The sequence below is a fragment of the Ovis aries genome, chromosome X (assembly GCF_016772045.2).
Source record: "Ovis aries strain OAR_USU_Benz2616 breed Rambouillet chromosome X, ARS-UI_Ramb_v3.0, whole genome shotgun sequence".
NCBI lineage: Eukaryota > Metazoa > Chordata > Mammalia > Artiodactyla > Bovidae > Ovis > Ovis aries.
Genome location: NC_056080.1, coordinates 85,518,761 through 85,541,652, shown reverse-complemented (window position 1 = coordinate 85,541,652; position 22,892 = coordinate 85,518,761). Strand labels below are relative to the sequence as shown.

Here is a 22,892-nt window from a genome sequence, read left to right as displayed (position 1 = left end):
TTCAATTTCAGCTTCTTCAGTATTACTGGTTGGGGCATAGGCTTGGATTACCGTGATATTGAATGGTTTGCCTTGGAAATGAACAGAGATCATTCCGTGGTTTTTGAGATTGCATCCAAGTACTGCATTTCAGACTCTTTTGTTGACCATGATAGCTACTCCATTTCTTCTGAGGGTTTCCTGCCCACAGTAGTAGATATAATGGTCATCTGAGTTAAATTCACCCATTCCAGTCCATTTTAGTTTGCTGATTCCTAGAATGTCGACGTTCACTCTTGCCATCTCCTGTTTGTCCACTTCCAATTTGCCTTGATTCATGGACCTAACATTCCAGGTTCCTATGCAATATTGCTCCTTACAGCATTGGACCTTGTTTCTGTCACCAGTCACATCCACAACTGGGTTTTTGTTTGTTTGTTTGTTTTTTGTTTTTGTTTTTTGCTTTGGCTCCATCCCTTCATTCTTTCTGGAGTTATTTCTCCACTGATCTGCAGTAGCATACTGGGCACCTAGCGACCTGGGGAGTTCCTCTTCCAGTATCCTATCATTTTGCCCTTTCATACTGTTCATGGGGTTCTCAAGGCAAGAATACTGAAGTGGTTTGCCATTCCCTTCTTCAGTGGACCACTGTCTGTCAGACCTCTCCACCATGACCCACCCGTCTTGGGCGGCCCCACACGGCATGGCTTGGTTTCATTGAGTTAGACAAGGCTGTGGTCCATGTGATCAGATAGGCTAGTTTTCTGTGATTATGTGATTTCAGTGTGTCTGTCCTCTGATGCTCTCTCGCAACACCTACTATCTTACTTGGGTTTCTCTTACCTTGGACGTGGGGTGTCTCTTCATGACTGCTCCAGCAAAGTGCAGCTGCTGCTCCTTACCTTGGACAAGGTCGCCCCTCCTGACTTTGAACGTGGAGTAGCTCCTCTCTGCCCTCCTGTGCCCGTGCAGCCACCACTTCTTGGACGTGGGGTTGCTCCACTCGGGTGCCACCCCTGACCTGGGACGTGAAGCAGCTCCTCTCAGTCACCACCCCACACGCTAGTAAAGTAATGATCAAAAGTCTCCAAGCCAGGATTCAGCAATATGTGAACCGTGAATTTCCAGATGTTCAAGCTGGTTTTCGAAAAGGCAGAGGAACCAGAGATCAAATTGCCAACATCCCCTGGATCATCGAAAAACCAAGAGAGTTCCAGGAAAACATCTATTTCTGCTTTATTGCCTATGCCAAAGCCTTTGAATGTGTGGATCACAATAAACTGTGGGAAAATTCTGAAAGAGATGGGAATACCAGACCACCTTACCTGCCTCTTGAAAAACCTATATGCAGGTCAGGAAGCAACAGTTAGAACTGGCCATGGAACAACAGACTGGTTCCAAATAGGAAAAGGAGTACGTCAAGGCTGTATATTGTCACCCTGCTTATTTAACTTATATGCAGAGTACATCATGAGAAACGCTGGACTGGAAGAAACACAAGCTGGAATCAAGATTGCCAGGAGAAATATCAATAACTTCAAATATGCAGGTGACACCACCCTTATGGCAGAAAGTGAAGAGGAACTAAAAAGCCTCTTGATGAATGTGAAAGAGGAAAGTGGAAATGTTGGCTTAAAGCTCAATGTTCAGGAAATGAAGATCATGGCATCTGGTCCCATCACTTCATAGGAAATAGATGAGGAATCAGTGGAAACAGTGTCAGACTTCATTGTTTTGGGCTCCAAAATCACTGCAGATGGTGATTGCAGCCATGAAATTAAAAGACGCTTACTCCTTGGAAGGAAAGTTATGACCAACCTAGATAGCATATTAAAAAGCAGAGACATTACTTTGCCAACAAAGATTGGTCTAGTCAAAGCTATGGTTTTTCCAGTGGTCATGTATGGATGTGAGAGTTGGACTGTGAAGAAGGCTGAGCTCTGAAGAATTGATGCTTTTGAACTGTGGTGTTGGAGAAGACTCTTGAGAGTCCTTTGGATTGCAAGGAGATCCAACCAGTCCATCCTAAAGGAGATCGGTCCTGGGTGTTCTTTGGAAGGAATGATGCTAAAGCTGAAACTCCAATACTTTGGCCACCTCATGTGAAGAGTTGACTCATTGGAAAAGACCCTGATGCTGGGAGGGATTGGGGGCAGGAGGAGAAGGGGACGACAGAGGATGAGATGGCTGGATGGCATCACCAACTCGATGGACATGAGTTTGGGTAAACTCCAGGAGTTGGTGATGGACAGGGAGGCCTGGTGTGCTGCGATTCATGGGGTCACAAAGAGTCGGACACGACTGAGTGACTGAACTGAACTGAACTGAGTACATTGGTATTGATATACATATATCAGGAGTGACCAGCTAACTATCTGACGATTAGATCAGAAATGTCAGAGAGAGTCAGTCATGGAGGACCAGAAAAACCTAGCCTTTCCTGCCATATAAAATCCCTCAGGCCCTTTCCAGGTTCACCATCACATACATCTCAAGGCCAAGGTGGCAGGGAAGATGGAAGGAGCAGTTTCCATTATGTTATGAGTGAAAACACAAGTGTGGAAAAACCCACTAGCACACCCTTGGTTCCTTCAGCTCCTCCACCAGCCTGACATCTCCCAGGAGACTGGATCATGGTCCATTGGCTGCCTCCAACATGCCTGGAAGTGTGGCAGCTCTTGACATGACTCAGGAATTAAGCCCCAAGGTGAGGTCTGCAAAGTATCTTGATGTGCTGGGCAATTTTAAGTAATGGCAGTTTTAATGTATTCACAAATAATTTTAAAGCAATGTGTTTGGGGTCCCTATAACAGAAGTGGCCCCCACAATGGCTGTTTTTCTGAAAGCATCACAGGGAGCTGCCTGTCTGGCTCTTCTCACTGGCACTCCTTCCCTGTAGGGAACTGTCTTTGCAGGCGCTGGGTTCTTTTGTCTACCCTGGCTACTGACTGCCAGTGCTGGAAAGCAACATGCATCTTCAAGTACCAGGAGAGTAGACATATGAAAAACCAGAGCTGGGCTCAGAAGAGCACAGAAATGGTGGAGCTAATTAGAAGCTGATCACAAATAATGAGTATTCCTGTTGATCTGAATTTCCCACTCGGGCCAAGGCTCCCAGTTACCTCTGCTATAACAGCAGGTTGTGTCTGATGCACAACAAAAGCACATGCCCATGACAGGGTGTGGAAAAAGCATAAATGAGTGTTTGGGGATGAGCAGCACATGTCAGGATGTTGATCTACTGATACTTATTTATCTAAATGAGAAGAGGCTAGGAATACCAGTTATCTGGTTTCAAATCATTACTGTGGCCTCTGTGATCTGAAATGGCAACAGAGATAACTGGGAGAGTGAAATGCAAGTTATACCCTGCAGTTTAGCTATTGGAGGCTTAAGTCATGGGAAGGGAGGCCATCCATGTAGAACATTCGAGAGGTGCAATAACACCCACTGGGGCATGGGAGGATCGGAGGGCTTCCAGGCCTCCATCAAGGATAAGGATAACCATACACCATGCTTTGCAGAAGGCTCTGTTTCATGTTGGAGCACAAATTTTAGCCCTGTTTTACAGACTGTCCAAGTTCTGTTTATTGAGCTAAATGACAGAATCCTGAGGCTACACAGCAGTGTCTGGTGAGGTCAGAATTTGCTGATTTAATAAGCACTCACTTGGTATTTGCTATGTGCCAGGTGATGTTGAATGTGCTTTACAGATATTACCTGGTTTTGTCCTCAAAACTGCCCCATGAGTTAGGTACTATTGCTATCCATGGTTTACAGATGAGGGAACTGAGGCACAGAGAGGTCAAAAGCTTACACAAGATCACTCAGCCAGGAAGTGGAAGAGTCAGGATTGAAATCCAGGCTGGCTGGATTCAGAGTCCCTGTTTATAGCCATGTACTTTGCCAACTCCTTTAAACCTAAGTCTGACTAAATATGCTCACTGAAAACCAAATACATTTGTGTTTATCCATTTTTGTTGTCTATCTGCCTTGGTATTTCTAAAACATAAAGAAGGAACTTTGTTATGTGCCCATTTATTGTTATTCAGTTGCTAAGTCGTGTCTGACTCTTTGCGACCCCATGGACTGCAGCACACCAGGCTCTCCTGTCCTCTACTATCTCGCAGAGTTTGCTCAAATTTATGCCCATTGGTTAGGTGATGCTATCTAACCATCTCATCCTCTGCAGCCTTCTTCTCCGTTTGCCTTAAGTCTTTCCCAGCATCAAGGTACCCTTCATGGATCACAGCCTTGTCGAGGCAAAGCGGCTTGCATAACTCAATGAAGTTATGAGCCATGCTGTGAAGGGCCACCCAAGATGGACAGGTCACAGTGAAGAGTCCTGACAAAACATGGTCCACCGAAGGAGGAAATGCCAATTCAATCCAGTATTCTTGCCTCAAGAATGCTGTAAAGTGTATGTGGCCAGATTGCCTATTAGATCATGAGTTGCTCAAGTCAGAGTGCACATGCCATGCTCTGTGGTCCTGGTGGCCACCACGGGCACTCAGTAGAAGATCAGAAAATGACTTACAGATCACATGATCTGATCATATCAACTTTACTTGGCCCCCAATACATGTCAACACGGCCATAAACACAAACAGGAGCAATGACACAAGTTCATTTCTGCAAACATTTGTAGGAGAGGTGCCTGGTACTTACACAGTCATAGACAAACCATTTTAGCCCATGGGTAACAGTAAAAAGTCCCATTTTCTAGGAAAATCAGATCAATGCTATGAAAGAACAAGATGGTGGCAAGAGAGAGCACCTCATAGAATGACAAGCTAAGCCAGTGTCCCTCAAGTGCTGGGGGAACTGTGGTGGCATTTAGGAGGAAATGACCCATCAGGCGCAATAGGAAGGCAACTTAAGCTTGGGGCTGGGAGTGGAGTGTGCTGCAGAATGGTTGCAGAAGTGTGAGATGGAGCCCTTCCCTAAAATATTCCCCAAGAAGCTCAAATTTTTGAATATCTAATTACTTTAAATGTAGTCCAAATAGACTGATTTTCACCATTTAGAACCTGCTTTCTTGGCATACTCTGAAAAACTGAACCCCAAACCTGCTGGGCATAGATAAGGGTAACAGGGCATAGATAAGGGTAACAGGGCATAGATGAGATAACTATAACCTGGAACCCATAAGACTTCAAGCCATTGCTGCCTTTCGGAGCTCTCTGACCCAGAGATCCCCCACTGTGCTGGAAGGTGACATCACCCTCCGATTCCCTTTCCACTGGGCCTTTTCTCGCATCTTGCCCTTCTGGATGGTGAGTCTTTGCCATGATCTCTGCAAGATCTCTTGCTGTGAGGGACTTCCCTTCACATGCCATCCTGTCAAAGTACTGCCCATATAAAGCTTGTCACATGCCACTGCCATATCATGGTCATAATCAGCCTTCATACCTCAGACTCATGAACAGTTATGTGTGAAAGTCTAGAATCAGCTTTAAAATTACATACACCAGATTGTTAGATGTGGTTATTTTTGAAGGCAGGTCTAAATTTTGAGGAAATTTTGCAGAGGGAAAAAATGATTTGTCTGGAGTTTTGAAAGTTTTCTCAAGACGAGTGCATGCACTATTATCATTGTGATTACAATACATAAATAACTCTAACAACACGTTTGTTAGTAATTGTTAGTCACTCAGTCGTGTCCATCTCCTTGAGACCCCATGGGGTGTAGCCCACCAGACTCCTCCATCCATGGGATTCTCCAAGCAAGAATACTGGAGTGGGTTGCCATGCTCTTCTCCAAGGAAGCTTTCCAACCCAGGGATTGAATCCGGGTCTCCTGCATTCAGGTGTTTTCTTTACTATCTGAGCCATCAGGGAAGCCAAGATAGTAGCTGTATGTCAGCTAAAGTAACTGAAAACCTGAAATTTAAATGGCTCAACTTGGGCTTCCCTGGTGGCTCAGACAGTAAAGAAACCACCGGCAACGCAGGAGACAGGACATGCAGGTTCCATCCCTAGTTCAGGAAGATCCCCTGGAGAAGAGAATGGCAACCCACTCGGGTATTCTTGCCTGGAGAATATCAGAGGAGCCTGGCGAACTTCAGCAAATGGGGCTACAAAGGGTCAGACACAACTGAGCCACTAACACTAACTCTGATCTGAGGGGCCCCAGTTCCCATGCTGTTTCCATTCTGGAGTTGTACCAATGGACTGCCATGTTTGCTGCTGAGTGAAAGAGAAAGCACAGAAATGGCATACTGGCTCCAGACATGAGCAGCAATGCTCCTTCTCATATCTCAATGGCAATGGCTAGTCACATGACCCTTCCTAGCTGCAAGCGGACAGGCAATGTAGAGTCCCGTGTGTCTGGGATGGAGGAAAGGAAGACAAGATAATGACAAGCACTTGTAGTCTCTCTCATATAGTGATCCATAGTAGGTGCTCAATTAAGAGTGGCCATTATCATTTGTTGGAAAAGGCAATGGCACCCCACTCCAGTACTCTTGCCTGGAAAATCCCATGGACGAAGGAGCCTGGTGGGCTGCAGTCCATGGGGTCGCTAAGAGTCAGACACAACTAAGCAACTTCACTTTCACTTTTCACTTTCAGGCATTGGAGAAGGAAATGGCAACCCACTCCAGTGTTCTTGCCTGGAGAATCCCAGGGATGGGGGAGCCTGGTGGGCTGCCATCTATAGGGTCACACAGAGTCGGACACGACTGAAATGACTTAGCAGCAGCAGCAGCAGCATTATCATTTGTTATGACTAGCTTCTTCATTTCTTGGAAGAGTTTCTGAGAAAGCCAGATTTGCCTTGATATCCTCCAAATACTTAAGTGCCTCCTATATGTCAGTTGTTTTCAAACATGGTGTCACATTAATCTTAAGAGAAGCATGTAAATGTCAGTCAGGTGGATTTACATGTCACCACAAAGCACATTTCTGTACTTCCCTTTGCGATCCGGACTGTAATACTGACTGTAATGTCAGTCGACTGAGAATGGTCTCTTTTGATGCAAGGCTATCTTCTCCTGGGAGTTTCAGCTGCCTCCACACAACTGGACTTGCCTGAGCACCTGCCCAGGTACCGTTAGGCACACTGACAACCATGACATTCCTGTGAGTCAGATACCAGACAAGAGGCCAAGAAAGATGGATAATTACTTTTTTCTTTTAAAATCTGAGCTGCCAAGGAACGATTTCTTCACCTCAGAGGAGGATCCCACAGTTTTCAGAGTTCAGCCCTGAAAACCTTGGCTCCACTTCTGTGTTCCTTCCTCATCTAGCATGTAGGATGGAGGCCTTGGGTTTTGACCACCTAGTAAGCTCATTCATCTAGGCATGTTTTCGGTGGCCAGTTTCAAAGAAGACACCCCATTGAAATCCAGCTGCGAATGTTAGGGGGTTTTAAAAATCCCTCTCTTAAACTTCAGGTTTATATCCAAAGAGCCAGTTGATTATGCGGCACATCAGAGTACTCACACATGCAACAGGAAAACATTTGGAGAATGTGTTGAAGTTGCCCAGGATTACCAGGTGTCTGAAGGTTACTATCCAAAGCAAAGGGACTCTAGGTGTTGGAGGGGTTGCAGAGGGAGGGCTGGGACAGCCAGAGGACTTCTGCAGGGAGTTGGAAAGCTCTGTGTAGGGAAGGACAGGAGATCCTCCTGTGCAGCCTTCAGAAGGGGCAGCAGCGAGGAGCTGGTCAGCCTGGCAGGTTCAGCTGGGCAGGAGGCCCCATGGCAGCAGCAGGGACAGGGCTCTGCCCTCATGCGGGAGGTGCTGGGACTGGACAGAGATGCCGGCCCCCCACAGAGTCAGTTCTCAGCAAACCCCAGAGCAGCCCCACGGTGCTTCTGGTTCTCCTTGACCCCTTCCTTCCATGGGCCTGCCTTTTCTCACCTCAGAGGCATCGTGTAGCACTGAGAAGAGGAAGGCATGAGAAGTCAGAAGGTCGGGCCACAGCCTGGGGTGGGCGGGAAGGGCGGGGGCTCCAGAGGAATTGAGACCAGGGCTTGGAGCTCACCCCGGCCCTCACTAGCACGTGATCCTGAGAAGATGCCCAAGCCCCACGGCCTCTGTTCTTCACCTGGGAGGCGAGCAGGTGTGAGGAGCCCTGTGTGTTGGGCTGCGGGATGCGCCTGAGGGACAGAACAGAGCCCAAAGGGTCTGGCGGCTGTTGGCCTTGTGATGGCAGGGCAGGAATCTCTCACGCTGTTAACCCCAGAAACTCCCCCACTCTCTCCTCCTGCATTTTATTATCCTATTCAAAACAGAATTCAGTCTCCTCCAGAGGTTGTTATGTTATTTAGCTTTTGTGGTCGATATTGTACTTCTCATTTGCTTCATTTTCTCTTCTTTAGTTTGCCAGGGTAGATTTTGGGAACAGAAGATGGCAGCCTACACTTCACCACCATCTTGAGAGCTACAGGAAAAGCACTAAATCTATAAATAGTTTAAGCAGCCTTGACATCTTTATAACAGTTTCCCCCCATAAATGAATATGGTATACTGCTAGAGACTTTTTGTTTGAGACTATTTATTTGAGACTTTTTTCCATATCTATCTATAAATTTGTGTTGTAGCCTCTATTAAGATTTTACATATTTTGTTAGCCTTCTTAGGTAATTTTTGGATTTGTGTTGCAAATAGGGCATTTTTAAATTACATCTTCTAAATAGTTAGTGCTTTGTGTATGTGGCAAGGCTCTTGGTTTTACTGTAGTAATCTTCCATACAAAGTTTTTTCTCATCTCTTATTAATTTGAGTACTCCATGTATCGATTTCTTTGAATTCCCTGTGTGGATGACCATATTGTCACAAAATATTATCTTTTTCAATATTCATACTTCTTATTTCCTTTGACATGCACAGTTCTAACTCTGTGTTCCAGTGAATTTTTGCATTGTACAAGGGAGAGCATGCATCTTTGACATGTTCCTGTCTTTAATGGGAACGCATCAAACATTTCACATATGTTTGCTGTAGATGTTAGGAAATGGAAGTTCTTTTCTAATCTCAATTTGTTAAAAGTCACACTCATGTTGAATTGATTTCAGAAGCTATTCCCACATCCATTGACAGGCTTCAATGTTTTCCCCTAATTTGTTATTGTGGAGAATTATACTTGAGCTATTTTCTAGTTTGAATCATATTTTCATTCTTTAGCCATAACCTGTCTGTTCATGTAATTCACTGCTATATTGAATATGCTATTAGTTTGCTTAGGATATTTGCTACTGTGTGGGTGAACTTTGCTCACGTGTTCTTTGCATGGTAGGAGTGGGGGTACTCATCTGGTTTTATAGTCAAGGAGAGCTGGTCTGGGCAAACAAGTTAAATAATTTCCCAGTTTTTTCGTATGTGCTTTAGAAGAGTTTATATAAGATGGAGATTAGTTTTCCCTGACCATTGGTAGAACTGGCCACCCTAACTGCCTGTCTTGGAACATTTGAAGGTAGCGTGGGTGTTGACTACAGTTAAAGTTTGGATTGTTTAAAGTTTCCTGTTTCTTTATGGACTGATTTGGTCTTTTTTTAAAAAAAATTGTCCATTTCACTCAGAATTTCAAGTTTAATTGCATGATGTTTATAATAAAAGTTTATTATTATAACAGATACTGTAAAACACATATAGCAGTAGAGAATGGTATAAGGGACACAATATACTCGGCAGTGAGCATCAGTCATCTGCAGCGCATGGCCAGTCTGGTTCCAATGTACCCTCACCTTCCCCACATCTCTGCCAATGGACTGATGTGAAGGTAGTCCAAGACATCAGGATGATTCGTTTCTCAGTATGTCAGCACGCATTCTAAAAGACAAGGAATCTTTTATAAAACAAACCCCAAATAATGATCATTCCTAAAAATTTAAATGTTTTAACAAGAGCAAATATCTAGTAATTTTTCACATTTACCTTATACATTATTTTTTTTAGTTTGTTTGAATCACAAATACCATCTATATATTGTCTATATATATATATTTTTAATGTTCCTTGAGTCTTTTTTAATCAATAGGTTTCCCCTGCATCATCTTTTTTTTCTTGTAGCTTTTGTTGTGAAAAAAAGCAGGTTTTTTTATTTTTCAAGTTTTCCATAATATAGATTATGTTGAATGAAACAGTTAGATGTCATTTAACACGTTTGGGCCCTCAACAGTTCTTTAAATTGGTAGTTACAGGTAGAAGCTTGATTAACTTGTTTATTTACAAGACTGCTACCTAGGTGATGCCATGTAATTCCATTAAGAAGAACATAATGTTTCATGTCCTTTGTGCTGAGTTGGCAGTCATTGATGATCCTCACCTTCTTTTACCCACTGGAGATTGCAGAGGGGTAATTTGCAAATTCTCTCATTCAGTTTTAGTTTATTACCTGAAATACTTTTACATGTAGAAACTTTTCCTTGTCCGCCATTTGCTTATCTTGAGGGAATCATATAATCATATTTGCTGTGCATTTACATCATTTAAATATTTTTGGCATCTATAGTTTACACAGTTTAAACTTATATTGTTTACATGTTCTTTTTTTCTTTAGTATCTGGTCATTATTTTTTTAAAAAAAGTCTGTTCATAAATATTTTCAAGTAATTGGCATTTGTTTTTTGGCCTTACTGCTTTCTCTCTCTCTCTCTCTCTCTTTTTTTTTTGTATTGCATTTTATTTTTATTTTTTAGTTAATTAATTTATTTTAATTGGAGGCTAATTACTTTACAATACTGTAGTTGTTTTTGCCATATATCAACATGAATCAGCCATGGGTGTACATGTGTTATTTCTATACTTATCTTCATTATTTCCTACCTTCTCTTATTTAAGGTTTCATGTGATGTTCATTACCTAGCTTCTTGAATTTCTTGGGTAATTTAAATAGCTCTTATTTTCTGTACATCTATTTAAGGCTATATATTTCCCTTGGAGCACCATTTTGCCTCTGTTGCACAAGCCATGCTATTTAACTCCATGTATATTGCTTGACGGAGAAGGCAATGGTCCCCACTCCAGTACTCTTGCCTGGAAAATCCCATGGATGGAGGAGCCTGATGGGCTGCAGTCCATGGGGTGGCCAAGAGTCGGATGCGACTGAGCAACTTCACTTTCACTTTTCACTTTCATGCACTGGAGAAGGAAATGGCAACCCACTCCAGTGTTCTTGCCTGGAGAATCCCAGGGATGGTGGAACCTAGTGGGCTGCCGTCTGTGGGGTTGCACAGAGTCAGACACGACTGAAGTGACTTAGCAGCATATTGCTTGAATTATGTTTTACAAGTTGACTAAATCACTTTATTACTTATGCTGTTGGAATTTTTCAATATATGCCCCAAAACTAGCGAGTATAAAAATTATTTTTGAGAAGACTGTGAAGATGATGATGAAAGGTACATTATTTGCGGAAAGTTTCAGAGCCCAGGGTATTTTGTTTTATTATTATTATTATTATTAACTACAGAAGAGACAAACATTTAACTTCTGGTGACAGAGCTGGGTTTATGCCAGGAATGCAAAGGAGTTTCACACTAGAAGATCAGTCATTATAAATGGCAGCATGTAACAGTGAAGGATTGTCCAGGAAAATAGAAACCACTGTAAATTTTTACCATGAGGGAACTTAATGCATGGAGTTGGTTACAAACATGGTAGGAAGCCAAGCAGGAGAGAAGTGGGAAACCCAATTATTAGCAACACAAGTAAATCACTCACCCCTAGGATGGAAGGACAAAGAAAGGAGACAGTGTTACTGGAACCTGGGTGTTGGATTCAACAGGATCCAGAGCCATGATGGGTCTCCCTCATGGTTGAGTGGCTGGAGCCATGGAGAATAGGGAACCACTGAAGGACAAGCCACCTGATGCAGAGGAAGCAAAAAATCTTTGACTGTTCTGTCTTCCAGGATTCTAATCTCTTGCTGGTGTTTCCGATTAGCTGAACCAAAATGGCAGCCAACTGCTGGCTAGTTTGATTGCAGCCTGCTGGAGTCGGCCCCTGTATAATCTAGAACAGAGCAAGGAGGAATGAGGGATGGATCTGGGAATGCATAAGCCCAGGATTGCCTCATTAAAATAACAGATTGAGTGAGAAAAATCAGAGCTACATCGATACAGAAAAGCATCTAATAAAAATCAACATCCAGTCATCATAAAAAGAAGGGTTAGTCCAAAGTATTCAATTGGGTAATGAGTTTTGGGGAGGAAGACCAGAGACACAAAGTGCCATTCTTATCACATCATATCAAGGGCACATTCTATCAACATGATTTATCACCGTTGATATTGACCTTGGTCACCTAGCTGAAGTAGTGTTTGTCAGGTTTTCTTCTCTCTTGAGCCCAGATGCAGAAATAAGGAAGAGAGGAAGCTAGCGCTTGAAAAATTTCCTAAATAACCAGCCAGAAATCACTGCTAACTGTGGCTAACTTGTCACACAGATTACAACCCAAGAAAAAATATTCAGCCCTATTTCCTGCAGTGAAACAGAAATCTTCCAACATGGGAAACAATAACTGGGATCATGGTGTAAATAGAGAATACATGGGGGTTTCTGTCCTATTCGAGGGACCCTGAATATCAGAGGAAGAGGTGTGGACCTTATTTTACATGCTAAGTCGCTTCAGTCGTGTCAGACTCTTTGCGACCCTATGGACTGTAGTCTTCCAGGCTCCTCTGTCCATGGGATTCTCCAGGCAAGAATACTGGAGTGGGTTACCATTTCCTTCTCCAGGAGATCTTCCCAACCCAGGGATCAAACCTGCATCTCTATGTCTCTGCCATTGGCAGGCAGGTTCATTTCCACTGGCGCCACCTGGGAAGCTTTTATTTTATGGATGGTAGAGAATTAAGCAGCAGAGTGACATGATCACACCTGGGCTCTCTCATCTTCCTCAGTTCCTTTTGGGAGTGGGATTTGGATCTGTTTTCTTATATACTATCCTCACTGGCTATGAGAAAGGCTTAAATGTTCTCAGTCTGTGAGGTACTTATGAATACCTCAAAAGAAGGGCACCATTTAAACTCCCATCTAAGAACAATCCTTTACTCATTTTGAGATCAAGTTGTTTCAATAAGACACACTTTCAGTTCACCTGTGTTCTCTTTCTTCTTTCAGATCAAACTCCATCCAGTGACTGCTCGACATCATGGCCCCAAACCCAGGAAAGCATGAAGTCCTGATGAGGAGCTGAAAACACCAGCTGAGCATCCTCGTTGTGTATTATGGACTCTCTAACCTGTGGTCATGTGCACCATTGCATTTGCATCTGAATTTTGGTCTTAGGCCTACTTTTGTGCTCAGGTATCTATCACCTTACTGACTTGACCTCTCTGTTGCTGCTGCTGCTAAGTCACTTCAGTCATGTCCGACTCTATGTGACCCCATGGACTGCAGCCCACCAGGCTCCTCTGCCCATGGGATTTTCCAGGCAAGAGTACTGGAGTGGGGTGCCATTGAAGGGTGGATTTGCTAACCAAACACAGTCTCAGGTCGTTTTGATTTAAGCAAAAGTGAAACAATTACTAAATACTCGTTTCATACACTCACTTTTGTGTAATAGTGACAGGAAGGCCAGGCCTGGAATTTGGACTCTGTGGGCACTTGTTTCTTGTGTACTGACATTTGATGCATACACTATCAGGGAAGGGCCAGGACGTTTATCCTGTTAGAAGAGTCAAAGGTCTCCGTGTCATGAATGTGCCAGATGATATTTTAGGAAAGGACTGGGTTTTATACTTCCGGAAGTCATCAGAATATTGTACTCCTCCAAACCTAAATAGCCTTCCTATTGTGCCTGGTTGGTCATTTCCTCCTATAAATGCCACTTCGGTTCTCCCAGCACTTGGAGGACAAGGGCTCAGCTTGTCATTCTGTGAGGAGCTCTTTCTTGCCATCATTTTGTTCTTTCACAGCAGTGATCAGATTTTCATGGAAAAAAAAAAAAGGAAATTTTTAAAGCTACCCATGGGCTAAAATAGTTCTGTCTCTGTTGGTATGTCAGTGTCAGGCACCTCTGCTACAGATGTTTGCAGAGATATACTTGTGTCACTGCTCCTGTTTGTGTTTATGGTCATGTTGACCTGTTAAATGTATTGATGCTGCTGCTAAGTCGCTTCAGTCATGTCAGACTCTGTGCGGCCCTATAGATGGAAGCCCACCAGGCTCCCCCGTCCCTGGGATTCTCCAGGCAAGAACACCAGAGTGGGTTGCCATTTCCTTCTCCAATGCATGAAAGTGAAAAATGAAAGTGAAAAGTGAAAGTGAAGTCGCTCAGTCATTTCTGACTCTTAGCAACCCTGTGGACTGCAGCCCACCAGGCTCCTCTGTCCATGGGATTTTCCAGGCAAGACTACTAGAGTGGGGTGCCATCGCCTTCTCCAGTTAAATGTATTGGAGGTCAAATAAAGTTGATCCAACCAGATTGCAGGAGCCGCGAATAAAACATTATTTAGCGAACACTTTCTGATCTCCCACTGAGTGCCAAGGCCCATGGTGGACACCAGGACCACAGAGCATGACAGTAACCCTTACCCAGTGGAGCTCACAATCTTGGTAGCTTAGTTGCTGTTAACTTTTGACAATTTTTCAGAGTTCTAATAAAGCTGGTTGTGACAATTTCTGCTTGAGCTTTTTGATATTTCTGAAGGTCTAAAGATTATCTTTTTAGAAAATTTTAAAATGTGACATCCATTTTCTAATAGTTGTAGTACTATAAAGATTATACATTTCATCAGGGGTGAGTTGAGTAGTTTCTGGATTTTGAGTAATTTTAAAATTCCACTTAAGTTCTTGAATTTATGTACAGTACATAGATTTTTTCTTAGTGTTTCCTTTTTATCCTTCCAACATCTTTAGTGTAGGGCTTGTAGGATTGTAGTGATAGTATTTCATTTCTGATATTAGTCATTTGTCTTCTCTTTTTTGATTTTGTTTATCTGGCTAGAGTTTTATCAATTTTGTTGATCTTTTCAATGAACCAGTTTTTTTTTCCGATGATTTTTTTTCTTTACTTTTGATTTCAATTTTTTTCTCTTCTGTTTTTGGTGTGTTTGTTTGCAGATTGCTCTGGGTATAGTTTTCCTTCTTTTTCTAACTTAATGTGGAAGCATAGATTACTGATTGAGGTCTTTCTTCTTTCTTAATCTAAACATTAAATGCTGTAATTTTCCCTCTTAACACTGATTTAGATGCATCCCATAAATTCCAATGCATGGCCCTTTCATTTTAATTCATTCCAGTGCAGTTTCCACTTCCTTGAGAATCTCTCTTTTACCTGTGGATGGTTGTTTAATTTCCAAGTGTTTTGAGACTTTCCTTCTCCTTCCATATTGTTTGATTTCTAGTTTGATTCTTTTCTTGTCAGAGAACATACTCCGCATCATTTAAATTTTTTTAGTTTGTTTTGAGGATATAGGATTCTATCTTGTTGAATGTTTCACATGTGCTTGAAATCAATGTGCGTTTTGCTGTGGTTGATGCAGTGATATTTAGATCCGTAGTGCTTGTGAATCACGCAGGGCCCAGCCTGCCCCTTGGGCACTGGTTCAGTTCTCCATGCTTTTGATATTCTGTCTCTGGTGAGATTCCTGCATGTACAGCTCAGGTGGAACTCAGGAGTTCCTACAACTTGCTGGGATCCCTTGCTCACATTTGCTCTTCCCCACTATCTGCCCTCACTCTGGCTACCAGGAGACTCTCCTTCTGGTCCTCTCACACAGAGTGGGGGGTATTTAGTTTCCTCACTCTGTTGTGTACTTCCCTTGAATGGATTCGCCTAGATGACCAAGTAGTTAGATAACACAATAACAGCACAACAGTGTGGGATCTTACTTCCCTAACCAGGGATCAAATCCATGCTCCCTGCATTGCAAGTGCAGAGTCTTAGCTACTGGACCGCCAGGGAAGTCCCACTTTGTCCTTTTCAGATTCCACGTGTAAATGATAACAAACCGTACTTATCTTTTTCTGTCTCACTTATTTTACTTAGCATAATGCCCTCAAGCTCCTTCCAAGTTGTTGCAAATGGCAGGATTTCCTTCTCTCACATGGCTGTATACTGAATATGTTGCATCTTCTTTATCCATTCATCCACTGACGGACGCTTAGGTTGTATCCATATTTTGGCTATTGTGAACAATGTTGCGATAAATGTAGGAATGCAGATATCTTTTCGGTATCCTATTTTCATTTCCTTTTGACTATACACTCAGAAGTGGAATTGCTGGATCATATGGTAGCTTCCTTGATTGTGTTCTTTGATGCACAGACTTTTTTTTTTTTTTAATGAGGTCCAATTTATCCACATTTTTCTTTTTTGGGCCTGTGTTTTTGGTGTCATACCCATGAAATCGTTACCATCTAAAATATTTCTAGATATGTAAATAAACACAGGATAAGAAGTACACATATAATTCTTTGCCCTGTCAACCAACGGGTGCCCAGAAGCAATAACCCTTCAGTACCAATGAACACACTTAGTGCACAGATCTAGTTTTGTCAATAGCATTTGACAATAAAAGGAACAAGGGCTCCATGGAAAAATTTATGATTCTAGAATTGGGACCGGAAATATAGAAAATGAGACTGGAGCATCTTGTATGATGTGAAAATTAAAAAAAAAAAAAAGTGCTCAAAAAACTTTCAAAAGAGGAAGCAACATTTCCAGGGGTATGACAAAGGTGTATACAAAGGGATATGACAGGAAGAGCTCCGAGAACAATTGGAAAATAAAAATATATAAAGTTGTACTGGATTTTAACCCAAAGTGCAATAAAGATACCATGATTCCATACTGAGAAACAAAAATAATTTCTTAATTACACAAACAAGGATAGACAAGTGTTCCACACAGAAAAATTCCAGTTTATGCAGACACTCCCACTTGTAGAAAGTGGAGCATAACTCCCCACCCCTGAAGCATGGACTGCACATCGTGACTTTCTTCCAAAGAGGACAGGGTGGAAAGGGGACATAAGACAATCACTTTGTCACATACGCCTGACAAGCACTACCTCAGCCACATGGTCAATGAGGGCATCATCAGTGATCAACTGTGCTAATAATATATACACTTGATTCAATGTGATGAGAATAGGATTTTACATCTGTAAAATTCCTCCCCCAAACTTGTAATCCTAGACTAGTCATGAGTAAAATATCAGACAAACACCAGTCAAGGGACATGGTACAAAACATCTACCGAGTACTCCTCAAAACTGCCAAGATCATCCAAAACAAAGAAATGTTAAAGCTAAGAGGAACCCAAGGAGACATTACAACTAAATGTTAGGGTAGTTTCCTTGCCAGGATCTGGGAACGGGTAACCCTATAGAAATCTGAGTAAAGCATGGGCTTTAGTTGATAACAAATAATGCATCAATACTTCATCATTAATTGTATTAAATGTATCATATTGATATTAGGAATAGGGGAGACTGGGTGTGGGGCGTGAGAGATTTCTGCTATTTTCACAGTTTTTTTTTTTTTTTCCAAATCTTAAAGGTTTACAAGGGTTAAACGGGTTATAAAGGAAAAGGTGAAAATAAAGTCTGTTTTCAAAATGAAAAAGGCAAGGAAATTTTGGGCAAAACATGCTGAGTATGTTAAAAAAGGAAATAGAAAGGAAACCAAACACAAGCACAGGAACTAAGTGTGGAACAACCCTTGCTAAATTAGCTTCGACTTTCCCTCTCCCTTAACCTCCAATCCCATATAATATACTAACCAGGCCTCTTCCACACAGAAACATCTCTGGATCCACTTTTTGTCAAGTCCCACAAACGCTGCCCTGATCCAACCTCATAGATGTTTTGCCTGGATATGGCAAAAGCCACCAACCGAGGCCAGGTATAGACCTGGAACCCTGTACTTGCTCAAAAACCACTTTAAGACATCTGCCACTATTATTTGCCACAGAAGTCTGTCAAGATCCAGGCAGGGGTAAGTGTCTTGCAAAGGATACAAGGGTCCAGAGCAAACCTTTAGTCGTGCGTACATGTGAGTGCTCAGTCGATCAGTCGTGTCTGACTCTTTGTGACACCATGGACTGTGGCACACCCCCGCTACCCCAGCTCCTCTGTCCATGGGATTTCCCAGGTAAGAATAGTGGAGTGGGATGCCTTTTCCTCCTCGAGAGTATCTTCCCACCCAGGGATCGAACTTGCATCTCCCACATTGCAGGCAGATTCTTTAACACTGAGCCTCCAGAGAAGCCATAAGGAAACACAGGGACTTCTCAGAGGAACAGAACATTCACTGAGACTCCTTAAGCCAGGGGAGGTGCCTGTCCAATCTGTGATGCCCTGGGCAAGATTAGCTGGGGAACAGGGTGGTGTGTGTCCACACAGAGACTGCTTCAGAAGATGCTGGATCCTGGAAATGACCTCCAGATAAGTCGGTGGGGGTAGGGGGCAGTTTGGGCCTCCTAGCAATCAAAGCCCTGAGGTTCTTATGTACCCAGAGCAAGAACCCATCCACACCTAGCAGTCATATCCAATAAGGCGCATGAGGAGTACCTGTTACGAGAGCTGTCACATATACATGCTGGAGTGCCCTCTGAGGCTGTGGTCCCAGCCTTGGCCCCACAGCACAGATGTCCTCATGGAGGCCAGGGTGGCAGCTCATCTGCAGCGGCATCTGCTCCCCCCTCCCTCTCCCGGCCAGCCCCGGGCAGGTCTGATGAGATCTCCAGGGGCTTGCTGCTTCCATGTCTCTGGGGCTGTTGACCCTCTTTGCAGCCTGTATCCCTGGGACCCCAGATTCTGCTCCTGCCTGATTCCTTTCTGAATCCTCGTTGGAGTCTGGGGCCTCTGGCACCTGGGTGAGCGTCCTCCCAGGCATCTTCTAGAGCTTGTCCTCTGCTTGAAGAGCCTGACTGGGGACACCAAAGTCCTAGCTGGCTCTGCCGGTGGCTGACTGGACACCCCTCTGCCTCTCACACTCAGGCTCAAAAGCCAGGACTTCACAGTCACATTCAAAAGATCCTGAGTTTACTCCAACATGTTCCACAGGGATTCCACAGGGAACGGTCTGATACACCTCAGGATCTGAGAGATGTGCCCCGCACTTCCATGGCAATGATTACTACTGACCCACCATGAGGAGACTTGCCCAGGGGCTGCATCAAGTCCTGCTGGCTCCACCTGAAGCACCGTGGAAGGGGATGCTGCTCTGGGATTTCCAAATAAAGTTACACACACGAGGTCATCAGGACCAGGGCCTAATCCACTGCCAGTGCATGGGGCAGGGTGGGGGGGCAGGCAGGACAAAACCCAAGGCCAGGTTCCGGGGAGACAGGACACTGTGGGCAGCAGGGGTAGGGGGCCTCGGGGCTGGGACCCATGAGGAGGATGCCCCCAACCCCAACAGGGGCCTTTGGCAGCTGGCTGCTGCCCTCCTGATGGAGACTGAGCAACAGCCCCGAGGGGGCTGACAGTGCAGCTCATGGCGGGCAGGGGCAGGCTGTGGGTCTCTGGGGGAGGTGGGTGGGATTCCTGCAGCCAGCTCCCTGTGGGGCAGCCTCTCTCAAGGGTCAGAGGCGCAGGACTTTAGTCTCTGGGAGAGGAACCACACTCCGAGTGGTCTATGTCTGTGTGTTGTCCTGACTTGAGGATCAACCCCCAGGGGCCTGTGTCCCTTCAAAACAAATGGTCCTGACAAAAATGCTTCTGCTCAAAATTCACTGGTCACAGGTCATCACATGACCCTTCCTAAGTGAAGAGGCCTGGCAGGGTGGTGTCCCCCATGTGTGCAGGGAGAGAGGAAGACAAGAGGTGGCCGAGCACCTGACATCTCTCCAACTGCACACTGCCTAGCAGATGCTCAACAAAGAGCACCGGTTAAAAATCTCCTTTGTTTTGGGAGGAGAGTCTGAGCAGGTCACATGGGTCTTGAAATTCTCCCCCTTTTCCAAGAGTCCACTGACTCTCTGGCACCTGCACATATGTGGGCAGAATCACGTCTCCTGTTCCCGTTGTTCTCTGGCACTCAGCACAGAGCTGCCCCCTCGGCCCCCCGCACCCATCTGCACCCCCCACTGCAGTGACCTCACCACCTCCTTAGGGCCGGAAGTCGCTCCTGCCTTTCGATGCCAGGCACAGCCTCACCCTGTGTCTCTGCTGCCTCCACACTTCTCACCCTGCCTGAACCCGGGGGCTGGCGGACGCTGCATCTCTCCTGGCTGCTGCTTATTTCTCGTGTGATTCGGATCTCAGACTCTGTCCCTCTCCTCTGGAATTGTTTTCTTTTAAGACACCTCAGAGAATTGGCAGCTCAATAGAAAATGAAATAGAAAACCACTCAGAATTGCTGTTCTGTGTGTTTTCCTCCCCGGTGATATATTATTCAATTTCAGTGTTTGTGTGTGTTTCAGGGTGGAGAGCAGTGTCTCCAGCTGGGCACAGCTCACTCAAAGATCCCAGGATTCTAGTCACACAGCAGGTCCTGTCTACTTTTGTAGCTTCTCTCCACTCATTTCATCCAAATGAAATCTAGACCATGCTCACAAGTGAAAGTAATAAAGTCCAGATGACCAAATAGACTGTTATTTCAATGTACTTGGTAATCAGCTTCCCAGGGCAGAGACAGGAGGGCACAGGGAATACTGGGCCATACATAAAAGAGCAAGATTCACATTTCTCTAGGATTCCTAGCAGATGGTGGGTGGAAAACACCTATTTCATCTCTGCGGTCAACAGCTATGGGACAAGAGCCAGGACCCCTTCTTCCTGTCCTAGAAAGAGATGTCTCTGGGGTTTATCCAAAAAGCAAAAGGACACCTCACAGCAATGATCCATTTCAGAGATTCCCCTCACCCCCAAGACAAACCTCATGTGACTGCAGCTCTAGACCATCGCTGAAAGCGTGGGGTGTCCTGCTTCTCCTAGTGTCTCCACGGCTAACAGCCTTTCACGGAGCAGAGAATCTGTACAGTCTTTGGAATAAATGAGCCAGTGAGCAGGGTCTCAGATTGTCGGCTACTTTCTTTAACAACCAAGGAAAATTCAATAAACAGATAATTTAGTTTTTGTGAATGAGATACAAGAAGGACATAAGCATGAATTCACTATAATTACTTTTATTATCTAATTCTTCTCCATTCAATACTATTGCTACATAAGTTCACGTTTTCAAAACAGTTCTAATTCCTATTCCATTGTATTCTGTTCAGGATCACAAAACAAAATGGAAGACTTCCCAATCTCTTTCACAAAACAGCAAAACTCTTGTTTTTGAACTGAGTAACCAAAAATACGCTGGGATCAATATCATTCACAAAGCTAAGATACTGACGTTTCTTTAGCCTTCTCTGAAACCAAACTTTGAAAAATTTCTAAAGGAAACAGAGATGAATCCCCATGTCATCACAGAGAACATGAACCCAAAGATGCTACACACTGGTTCCCCCAACTGGCCCGGGCCCCCACTTCTGACTGAAGGCTGACTACTCCCTCTTCACTCACAGAGGGAAGATCAACCTGGCTGCTGCTCTGGCTCAGGCCCCCTATTCCTCCTCCCTCGCAGCCTCTGCAGACAGGAGTGAGAAGGCCCTCAAAACCCTTTGTGTGACCCTGAGCACAAATGCCATGACTTGCTCTTTGCTGGTCTCCGCATAGGCCCGGGGACCCCACAGGAACTCGTAGCGAGCAGGGTCACTGTCAGGCACCTGCTGGTACTCCAGGTACCTCTCCCACACCCACACTTGGGTCAGCAGCTCCCTGGGCTCCCCAAAGAAACAGTGCTCGCTCCCAACATACACCCCCATCCTGCTGAGTGCTCCCCAGACTGCCTCCTCAGGGGCCGGGTCTCCACTACACATGATCACGCTGAGGACCAGCACCAGGAGGCCGGCCTTGGGCAGGCCCTGCCCATCGCTCAGCATCTCATCACAGGTGAGGCCCAGGGTGGGGACCAAGACGTAGATGTGCTCTGTGGGATCCACCTCCTTCACCTCCACACCAAAGGCCAGCTGCAGGTACTCTAAGGCTTGACTGAAGACCACCGGGAAGTGCTCCTGGTTATCCCTGAAGACATTATTCAGCATTTCTGCCAGGGAGGTCAGCTTCTTGGCTCGATACTTGAGGAGCAGGAACTTCATAAGGTTAGCCATCATCTCATTCAGAATTTCTCGGGGCAAGGGCTCCACAGGAGTGGAGCAGGATGCTGGGGGGTAGGAGGCCAAGTCACGTGGGGCCTCCCCCACCTCAGCCGCCAAGAGCTGCACCTCTACAGGGCCCTGGGCCTCTCCTGGCTCCTGAAGGTCTTCCTCGGGTCTGCTGAGTTCACTCATCTTGACCACGAGCACAACGCCTGAGGTCAAACAAGACACGGAAGTGAGGCAGAGGTAACAGATGGGGACCAAGGGCCTCGGGGAGAGAGGAGGTGAGAGCGGCCTCAGCTAAGAAACGTACCCTGGATGGTATGACACAGGCCACTTACAGGTCTCCCCTTGAGGGGTGCTCTCAGACCTCACAGGAGCGCTCCTCCTGGGAGGCCAGTCCCCTGGCTACCCGAAAGAGGAAGTGAGGTGGCTCCCCAGGGTGCGGTCAGCACAGCCCAAGATTTCTGGGGCCAACAAAGTGGGAGGAATTGGGGCCTTCTGGGGCGCCCCTCTGTTGTGGGATAGGGAGCCTCTGGTTCACTTCAGGGCACCCTCTCACCTTGACTCCTGATACTGCCTGGATCTCCTCTGCTCTCTGAACTCAGAACACAGGCTTCAGACCTCTGGCTTCACCTCCTGGATCCTAGAGCTCCTGTGAGAGAAATGGAGGTGACAGCTAAGGGCTGTACTGTGGCACAGCCCTGGGCCTTCTGTGCTGGTAGGAGGGGGTGGACTCTGTGAATACACCCAGTTGTGTGGTGGGTCCCTTGTAGTGCTCACCTTTCCCCCGGCATGGTCTGGACCGTCCCCTTTGGAGGAGTACAAGGAAACTCAGAACAAGACGCAAGCCTGAACAGAA

General features: G+C 45.0%; 1 protein-coding gene across 1 annotated transcript; it reads right to left on the bottom strand.

Moving 5' to 3' along the window:
* Positions 1-20,994: 20,994 nt before the first annotated feature.
* LOC114111334 (melanoma-associated antigen 10-like) lies at positions 20,995-22,687 on the bottom strand. Its single transcript, XM_027963102.2, has 2 exons — positions 22,593-22,687; positions 20,995-22,242 (listed from the first exon to the last, which is right to left on the bottom strand). The coding sequence occupies exon 2, from the start codon at positions 22,220-22,222 to the stop codon at positions 21,437-21,439; it is 786 nt and encodes a 261-aa protein (XP_027818903.1). The 5' UTR covers positions 22,223-22,242; positions 22,593-22,687; the 3' UTR covers positions 20,995-21,436.
* Positions 22,688-22,892: the final 205 nt, after the last annotated feature.